At 52.2% G+C, this 9532-nt stretch overlaps 3 protein-coding genes across 3 annotated transcripts; 2 read left to right on the top strand and 1 right to left on the bottom strand.

Annotated features, from left to right (window-relative positions):
- Positions 1-43: 43 nt before the first annotated feature.
- Z520_04215 (elongation factor 2) lies at positions 44-2329 on the top strand (the record flags this gene model as incomplete). The annotated part of the gene is made up of 1 exon (XM_016774725.1): positions 44-2329. A coding segment is annotated over one exon (2286 nt), but the record flags the coding sequence as incomplete, so codon positions are not given.
- An 837-nt stretch (positions 2330-3166) lies between these two features.
- Positions 3167-5050, top strand: Z520_04214 (uncharacterized protein; the record flags this gene model as incomplete). The annotated part of the gene is made up of 3 exons (XM_016774724.1): positions 3167-3321; positions 3472-3808; positions 4052-5050. The coding sequence occupies 3 exons, from the start codon at positions 3167-3169 to the stop codon at positions 5048-5050; spliced, it is 1491 nt and encodes a 496-aa protein (XP_016634651.1).
- Positions 5051-5492: 442 nt separating this feature from the next.
- Z520_04213 (uncharacterized protein) lies at positions 5493-7582 on the bottom strand (the record flags this gene model as incomplete). The annotated part of the gene is made up of 5 exons (XM_016774723.1): positions 5493-6504; positions 6558-6644; positions 6701-6826; positions 6874-6980; positions 7028-7582. 5 exons carry the CDS (start codon positions 7580-7582, stop codon positions 5493-5495), a joined length of 1887 nt encoding a protein of 628 aa, XP_016634650.1.
- Between the last annotated feature and the right edge of the window lie 1950 nt (positions 7583-9532).

Here is a 9532-nt window from a genome sequence, read left to right as displayed (position 1 = left end):
CCCCCCCGTCGCTGATACTTGCAGCTGACTAATTCGATCTCAGAAAGTGGTTGGTAACGAATTCTTGATCAATTTGATCGATTCGCCTGGTCACGTCGACTTCTCCTCCGAGGTCACGGCCGCTCTCCGAGTTACCGATGGTGCCTTGGTGGTTGTCGACACAATCGAAGGTGTCTGCGTCCAGACCGAGACTGTGCTCCGACAGGCTCTGGGTGAGCGTATCAAGCCCGTTGTCATTATCAACAAGGTCGACCGTGCTCTCCTTGAGTTGCAACTCCAGAAGGAAGATCTCTACCAGTCCTTCCTTCGTACAATCGAATCCGTCAATGTCATCATTTCCACCTACCTCGATAAGGCCCTTGGTGACGTCCAGGTCTTCCCCGAGAAGGGTACCGTCGCGTTCGGTTCCGGGCTTCACGGCTGGGCATTTACCGTGCGACAATTCGCGATCCGATACGCCAAGAAATTCGGTGTGGACAAGAACAAGATGATGGAACGTCTTTGGGGTGACAACTACTTCAACCCTAAGACCAAGAAATGGACCAAGACTGCCGAACACGAGGGTAAGAACCTTGAGCGTGCTTTCAACCAGTTCATCCTCGATCCCATCTTCAAGATCTTCGATGCTTTCCAAAAGGGAAAGGTTGACCAGCTCGTTGACCTGTGCGCCAAGCTCGAGATCAAGATTACCAGCGAAGAAAAGGAACTTCCTGGCAAGGGTCTTCTCAAGGCTGCCATGAGGAAGTTCTTGCCCGCTGCTGATGCTCTCCTGGAAATGATGGTTATCCATCTGCCATCTCCTGTCACCGCCCAGAAATACCGAGCCGAGACTTTGTATGAGGGTCCAGCTGACGACCCATCCTGCATTGCCATCCGCGACTGCGATCCTCATGCCGATCTCATGCTCTACGTCTCCAAAATGGTGCCAACTTCTGATAAGGGTCGTTTCTATGCCTTCGGTCGTGTTTTCGCCGGTACCGTCCGATCCGGCATGAAGGTTCGCATTCAAGGCCCCAACTACGTTCCTGGCAAGAAGGAAGATTTGTTCGTCAAGTCCATCCAACGCACTGTGCTGATGATGGGTCGTACCGTCGAACCTATCGATGATATGCCAGCCGGTAACATCATTGGTCTGGTTGGTATCGATCAGTTCTTGCTCAAGTCTGGTACTCTCACCACCTCGGAAACCGCCCACAACTTGAAGGTCATGAAGTTCTCGGTTTCTCCCGTCGTGCGACGATCGGTCGAAGTCAAGAACGCCAACGACTTGCCCAAACTCGTTGAAGGTCTCAAGCGATTGTCCAAGTCTGATCCTTGCGTCTTGACCCAAATCTCGGAGTCCGGTGAGCACATTGTTGCTGGCGCTGGTGAGCTCCACTTGGAAATTTGCTTGAAGGATTTGGAAGAAGATCACGCCGGTGTCCCTCTCAAGATCAGCGACCCAGTCGTCTCGTACCGTGAGACTGTTGGCGCCACCTCCAGCATGACTGCTCTGTCCAAGTCACCCAACAAGCACAACCGTCTTTATGTTGTCGCCGAACCTCTTGGCGAGGAGGTCTCTAAGGACATTGAGAACGGCAAGATCACGCCTCGCGACGATTTCAAGGCTCGTGCCCGTATCCTTGCCGATGAGCACGGTTGGGACGTTACCGATGCTCGTAAGATCTGGGCATTCGGTCCTGATACCACTGGTGCCAACCTGTTGGTTGACCAGACCAAGGCCGTGCAGTACCTCAACGAAATCAAGGATTCTTTCGTGTCCGGTTTCCAGTGGGCGACTCGTGAAGGTCCCATTGCCGAAGAAGCCATGCGATCCATCCGCTTCAACATCATGGATGTGACCCTCCACGCTGATGCCATTCACCGTGGTGGTGGCCAGATCATCCCCACTGCTCGACGTGTGCTCTATGCCGCCACCCTGCTTGCTGAGCCAGGTCTCCTCGAGCCCGTCTACCTGGTCGAGATTCAAGTTCCGGAACAAGCCATGGGTGGTATCTACGGTGTCCTTACCCGCAGAAGAGGTCACGTCTTCTCCGAGGAGCAGCGTGTTGGAACCCCACTTTTCACCGTCAAGGCATACCTTCCCGTCCTGGAGTCGTTCGGTTTCAATGCAGATCTGCGCGCTGCCACTGGTGGTCAAGCCTTCCCTCAATCCGTCTTCGATCACTGGCAAATCCTCCCTGGTGGTTCGCCACTTGACGCCACTACCATGGTTGGTAAGATTGTTACGGAAATGCGTAAGAGAAAGGGTCTCAAGGAGAACGTTCCGGGCTATGACAACTACTATGGTGAGTTTTTTGTTTCTTGTCAAGTATTCGACAACGGCTAACAGTGAAAACAGACAAGTTGTAGAGCACTCGGCGTGAAGGCATTAATAGACAAGACCATGACTTTACGATTGCATACATGAGTTTATGGTCCTGAAGCATTGCATGACGACAACCTCTAAAAGCATAGTTGCACGCAATGAGATGCTTGAGGTGGGAAGCTGGAACCACGAAGCAGCCAAGAAGTCAAGCGGATGAAATGGATGTGAAATGAGGATAGATGATGGGCGCGTCAATCTCGATCCTCATGGGCAAGGTTTTACCCTCAATGTCTATTCCCTGCGATGTGGATAGATAAATGTGTTGCAGTGATAGAAAAACTTGCTGCAGGTAGAACACAATGAATGCGTTTGACGAAGTCGACAATTGAACTGTTTGCTTTGGATTCCTTGGAGGCTGTCCTCGAAGAAGTGGGATTGGCATCTTGAAAGGTAGGTGGCCAAGCTGGCAAGGGACAACGGAGACTCGCGAGGTTGAGAGTACGATTTGTTGTGAGTGCTTTGCTGCTCGTCTCTCTGGGTGATCAAATATCCCTTGATGCACCTACCTTTACTTACTCCATGGCGCTGCTTAGTATTGTTCTTTGCTGACAATAGGCACATTCCTTCGTTTGCGCATCACACAAGGGGAACATCCACCTGGCTGGCATGAGCCATGTCAACTAACCCACCAACAGCTCCGGGTCTGGTTCTTCGTGCCGTTACTCACCCAGCTTCCTACGTCTGTCTATGCTCACTAGCCGGTCCTGAACCATTGGCAGAGAATTTTTCTTTTCCTGGAAGAAACTCGGGGATACAAAGCACGAAACACTACCACCAGCAACTCAGCTACCTGGCGGAATGGGCGACAAACACGGCAACCCCAAGAAGATCGAGAACTTTGCCAGCGTCGTCGGCGCCTTTGCCTCCCACTACGGCAAGAATGACGATCAGACCACGGTGACTGAGGAAGAGCGGAAGAAGAGACAGGAAAAGGCGGCAGAGGTTGCTGATTCGTGAGTACCTAGCACTGTATACCTTCCAGCATAAATGAAACCAGTCATTGCCCCAAACGGTCGACCAAAATCTACACGGATCACTTGACCCAAAATCACCAAAAAAAATATCCCATATTAACCGTGTGAAACTATTTTTTTTTTCGATAGATACTACAACTTCGCCTCCGCGGCCTACGAGACCGGCTGGTCCACCCACTTCCACTACACGCCCTTCCCTCCCTCGTTCCCACCCAGCGACAGCACCATCGCGACCGCATTGGCCTTTTACGAACACCGCTTCGCACTCCTCATGAACTTGAAGCCCAACATGAAAGTCCTCGACGTGGGCTGCGGGATCGGCGGGCCCGCGCGGGAGATTGCCAAACTGGTCGGATGCGAGATTGTTGGGATCAGTATCAACCAGGCGCAGATTGATCGCGCCATCTACTTGACCGCGCTGGAGGGGTTACAGGGGAAATGCACGTTTGTGAGGGGGGATTTTCTTGTAAGTTGAACAATTAATACCTGGGTGGTTTTTTCCCCATCGCTATATATCATGCCCCTTGGGCCCCTTCTCTTTTTTTATGTTATCCCGACCTAGGTATCCAACCCTCTGAGATATGTGATAACGTCCCCTCCTTCCGTGAAACTTGGGCGAAACGAGGGGGAAAACGAACAAACGGGAAAAGAACGAAAAGGGAAACCCTGTTTTATATATCATGAAACCAAAGCTAAATATTAGGGATAGAACCTCCCCTTTGCGGCATCGTCCTTCGACGCCGCCTACTCAATCGAAGCCACCGTGCATTCGCCCTCCCTATGCCGCGTCTACAGCAACATCTCCCGCGTTCTCAAACCCGGCGCCATCTTCGGCCTGTCCGAGTGGGTGTTGACGCCCAAATACAACCCGCACAACCCCAAACATGTGGGGATCAGGAATAGGCTGGAGAGAGGCAACGCGCTGAGTAATTTGCATACGAGCGAGCAGGCGAGAGACGCTCTGAAAGGGGCGGGGTTTGAAGTGGAGTATGAGGAGGATTTTGCAGCTCACTTTGACTACGTCAAGAAACTGGGGGATGACAATGTCGTGGCGGAGGCAGCGAGGAAGAAGGCAGAGAAAGGGAAGAGGCAGAAGAATAGGGGAAGTGGAAGTGGAAGTGATATGGAAATGGAAGGACAAGAACCCACCACCACAACCGCAGCAGGACAGGATCCTCCTCCTCCTCCGTTTGAGCATCAATCCCCCGTCCTCGTCCCCTTCAAATCCTCTTCCCCCTCCTCCTCCTCGTCCCCTGACCTCCGCCCCGCCCCTCCCCCCTCGACCCCCCTGCCCCATCCCATGCCCATCCCCGCCACGCTCTACCGACACTGGTCCTTCCCCTTCATTCCGGGCTCCACATCGCTCGCCACAACCTGGACCGACTGGTGGACGTGCTTCAAGATGACCAAGTTCGCCCGACGCGTGTGCTACGGCATGGTGTGGGTGGGAGAGCGCGTCGGGATATGGGACAAGGGCGTCACGGACGCGATGGTCACGCTGGCGTATTGTGTGGACAGCACGGCCGAGGCGGCCGGGGAGGAGACTTTTAGTCCGTGTTGGTGGTTCATTGGGCGGAAGGTGGGAGACGTAGAAGATGAGGATGGCGGCAAGTCTGCGGAATCGGATCGCGATGGGCAACTCCCGGACAACTTTGGTGGAGATGGGACTGGACAAAGGAGGGAGGACTTGAGTGTCCTTATGTATTGATGAGCTGCATTGGGTGCATGGGAGGGGGCTTCGTGACACTTATCATGGGGTCCATCATGGGATGCATTTGCAATGGCGATCAGTATAAGTCCTTGAAATAGCAAGCGAGTTGTGTGCATGTTGCACAAGGACTCCTTCACCGAGTATGGCATTCAGAGATATCAAATGCATCAGCCTCATCTCTCCTGGCTCTACCAATACCCCGAAATCTGCTCGATACAGAGGACAATGTAAACTTGCCCTGACTATTCCGTCGTAGTATCCTTGATTTCCAGCGAGAGTGATGTCGAGCAATCCTAGACCCCCATAGCATACGCAAACAAATCCGTGACATCTGGTAGCAATCTCCACTGCACAACTCTTTTCCGACCATTTGCCTTAATAAGTCTTCCGCACCATGAGCCGTACTAGCCACAGAAATGCCGCCCTGAAATTATTGACTTTATTTCCCCAACTTGCCAGCAAGCTTTGGAAGTCGGCTCGGGAGTCGAAGTCGACATGCGTCAACCACTGCCTGGAAACGAGTAGTAAACCTCGACTTGGAACTGTTCTGAGCGAATCCGGCTTTGACAAATTTGGCCCATGTGTTGGTCAGGACCAACTCTTTGATGCTGAGCTCAGCCTTGTCGAAAATTGTCTCATCGAAAGCGTCGGGAATGCCGATATTAGCGGGCAGTCTCTCGCCGAAATTGGTCATCTTCAACTGCTGCAGTTGAAGTGATTCACTGTTGTCGCGTGGCAACTCGTCTCTTCCACCTTCTCCCACGACGGTCGACACGACAGACAGTTGATCTTTTCCGATCTGGCTTTCCAGATCCTCTGAGATCGTGGATGACCAATAGTTTTCGAATGGCGTGGCGGCATTGGACGTTGGTTCTGCGCATACTAGGGCCGCATATTGCTCAAAGATGGCTTCGAGGTCTCTGAGATGAGCTGAAGAGATGTTTATCGGAAACTCGGAGTATTTCAAGCTCACAAACGAAGCATAAATTCCCACCGCTTGTTGAAACTGTCGTCGGATCAGGTCCTGATCTTGCGTCCTGGAATGTCCATGCTTGCGCAGCACCCCAGATCTGGGAGACCCAGACACCCAGGCAGCCTTCCAATCTCGGACATGAATGAGAAAGCTGATGTTTTCTCCTGAGAAGTCCTTCAACGCGGAGAACATGAGGAGAGGAGTAGGATTCAGTTTGAGAGTCTTCTCGAGGGCGCTCATGGTGTACATCTCTCCTTGACGGGCGCTTGTGGTGCTCTTAACAGACTGGCGTGTAGAATTCCGTGCTCGAACTGCGGCTTTCGTGGACCCTGCGTTCAATGAACCGTTGAATTGCTGCTTCTCTTCCCACTCGGCAATGATCTCGCGTGTTTCAGTCTCGAGCTTTCTGTTTTTGAATATCTGAAAGAAAGGGACAAATATGACTGAGGCCTGCATGATGACAATAGAAGGCGAAAACCTAATAGAGTGAGTGACAGTCCATGTCAATACGACAATAGGGGCGGATCTCACCATAAAGGAGGAACAAAGTACTTGTCAACAGTTGTTTGTAAGGGCCCAGCATACAACGCGACTAACCACATGGGTGAGGCAGGTAACCTGATGTTGTCAATATCAATACAGGCACGTGATAGATGTTTTCAGTGAACACTCACCCAGCAACAATGCAGGCGATGGTTTGCGACCGCCATCCGTGAACGTCATGGATATTCCGAACTCGCCAGAGAAGGACAGGAGCATACACCCAGGACCAGAAGATTTGCCACATGATCGAGGGCCACCTGAGCAGTGTTAGATCTTCAAGTTGGTGTGATGAGTATCGCCTTACCATTCCCATCCACGTCGGCAACGTGATCTTGTGGTCACATCTCCTGTGACGCCGAATCCCGGGTGAAATTTACGGGAAGCAAGAAAGATTATGAGGGCGATGACAACCTGAGGGGGTTAATGGCAGCATACCTGCTTGAGTGAAGATTACTCACCTGGACGATCATGCCGATTCCAATCCATGCCATGGTATTCTTTGTAGCGTTGTATGTCTTGAGTTTGTGCCACCACTTGCGCCACACTGAAGTCTTCGTGTCTGTGATTGAATTGGATTCGACCAGAACATCTCCGTGCGCATATCTCTTCTGCGCCGTTGCAACAGAGAGCAATTGAGAGTTTGTTGCTTGAAAGAGAGCAATGCCTAGTGGCAGGTAGATACTCATGATCCAGTATTCGGTAGCACAGGGAAAGTACCCATTGAGAACATAGGCGATCATACACAGGACCCAGTACACATGGAGAGTCGCCACGGCACTGACTGCCAGAGGGATGTTTCGAATGCGTAGGTACGGCAGGTGTCGATTGCGCAGGAGAAAGACCGCGGCAGGGAGCAAGAGGCAAGTCCACGCGATGACGAGTCCAATGTAAGTGATTCCGAGCCCATCAGTGTTGATTCTCAGCGCCATGTCGTAGCCATTAGCATAGGGATTCTGAGGTTGAGTCGACGCGGCAATTGTACCTCGATCAGGACTATTAAGATCCCGTGGCATGGAGCCTGCACATGGAGAAGTAGCTGAAGCCATCCGTACCAGCGGATAGCGTGTTCAATTAGGGGGTCTGGAATAAGCCAATGCGTTGATGTCGATATGACGGTGAGAGCTTGGAAGGAGAAGATGGAGATGCTGGACAGAGGAGTGAAGTAAGACGAGCGCGTGTCGACGCAGGTCGGCAGTGTGCGTTGCCTTGATCTCGGCGCAGTGAAAGCAGCAGGTGAATTACTGCAGTGGGAGTGATATGACGTGAAGGTGTGTGCTGTACCAGGCGACAGGTGACGCAGACGAAAGAGATATCGACAGGAAGGCAGGGGGAGGACAAGATGAACACAGTCAGTCACAGACTAGACACGAAAGTGAAGCTGAGATGAGATACACGGTATGGAGGAGATGAGTTCTTCTCTTTCTCTCTTTTTCTTTGCTCTTCCCGTTAGTTGACACTTGACCGTCACCTTCAGCTCACAAGGCTTCGTGTGCCTCTCGATCGCCCACCATCGTTACTTTGGGTGCGGCACGCGATAGGTTTTATGTACTGTTTCACACGCCGTGCACTTGCCTTCAGATTTGTCGCCGCACCCACCCAACAGATTGTTTGTCCCTGAGGAGCATCCGAGCGCAGGCTCTCACATGGCAGAACACCAGTTCCTCCTCGCCCTCATCCGCGGACTGGCCCGAACAAAAACTGTCACCGTTCTGGTGGAGGATCATGATGAAGAGGACGAGGCACGGAGGTCAAGTTACATCCCCTACATCCCCATGCGAGCCTTGCAGGACGCGGCATCGGGTCGCCTTGAAAGTTGGGGCTGGTGGGCCTTGGCCAGCAGGAATCAAAGAAAATTGCCCTCATGTGGAGCTAGAGAACCCCAGTCAACTTCCAAACATCCTTCCATGCTGATGCCCCTGTCAGCTCTTCCGTTCAACCTTGTGATGAAGCCCGTTGAACGTCCCTTAATTCTTGCCCCAGTCAGCTACAAAACACGACACAACACACGCCATCAAGCTGATCACGGACAGTTGCCACTCCACTCCCCGTCGCTCCCGTAGCCGAGTCAGTCAATTTAGCGACAACATGAATGCCTCAGTAGTTCACGAACACTCCAGTGTTGTTTGAGCCCTGGGCTAGAATCTCCTCAAGCGGACACTGAGATATTGACAGACGCACTACGTGTTTCTCGAACTTGCAGATCAGGATTGCCCCACTAACAGTCGGAGAGGATATGGAAGGATCCTCTTCACCATGGTTGCACAAAGGGTGAGCTTGCACCAATTCTCGATGCGGCTGTGATACTCTGACAATCCGAGAAACGTTCGATCAAGGAACACATCACCCACCGTGGCCGAGCACTGAACACAGAGCAATTCCAGTGACACTGACATCCAGCTCGTGCAACTAGGTGCCTAGGTAATCAATGCCGGGCTACGCAGAATGTTCGCAATCTACTCGTCTAAACGCCCTACCGATAGACTGGCTACCCTTGGAAAGATGAGGAGCGATGACAGCAGTACGTAGCATTAGAGTCAGGGTAAACGCTTTGGGAAGACAACTCAGGTCATCGATTGTAAGGTTTCGAGGCGGGATACTGTGGGCATGCTTGTCGGACACAGTGGCGCAATTCGAGAGGTAGTGAGCAGATGGGCAACACGAGTTGGCTCGTTCCTGACCAGAGGTATTCTCTCGTTCAGGCGATCGTAACTCAAGCGATCGGCAAGGTGCAAATGTAACGGAAGACTGCAGAAATGACGCAGCGTGGTGACATGAACACAGAACACTTGCCGTCGGAGAAAGCGAGCAGAGCAGAATCGAACAGGCCAGGGCGGCACCATGAGAGTTTATTGCGGCGGCCGCCTGAGAAGGGCATTGCCATTAGAGCAAATCAAAGTCACAATTCTCTCCTGGTACACGGTCAGTAATGAACTTGCAGAGTGCGATTGAACATTAATGGCTGT

This window comes from Fonsecaea multimorphosa, assembly GCF_000836435.1.
Source record: "Fonsecaea multimorphosa CBS 102226 unplaced genomic scaffold supercont1.6, whole genome shotgun sequence".
Classification (NCBI taxonomy): Eukaryota; Fungi; Ascomycota; class Eurotiomycetes; order Chaetothyriales; family Herpotrichiellaceae; genus Fonsecaea; species Fonsecaea multimorphosa.
The sequence above is the reverse complement of the archived record's forward strand: the minus strand, read 5'-3'. Positions and strand labels throughout refer to the sequence as shown.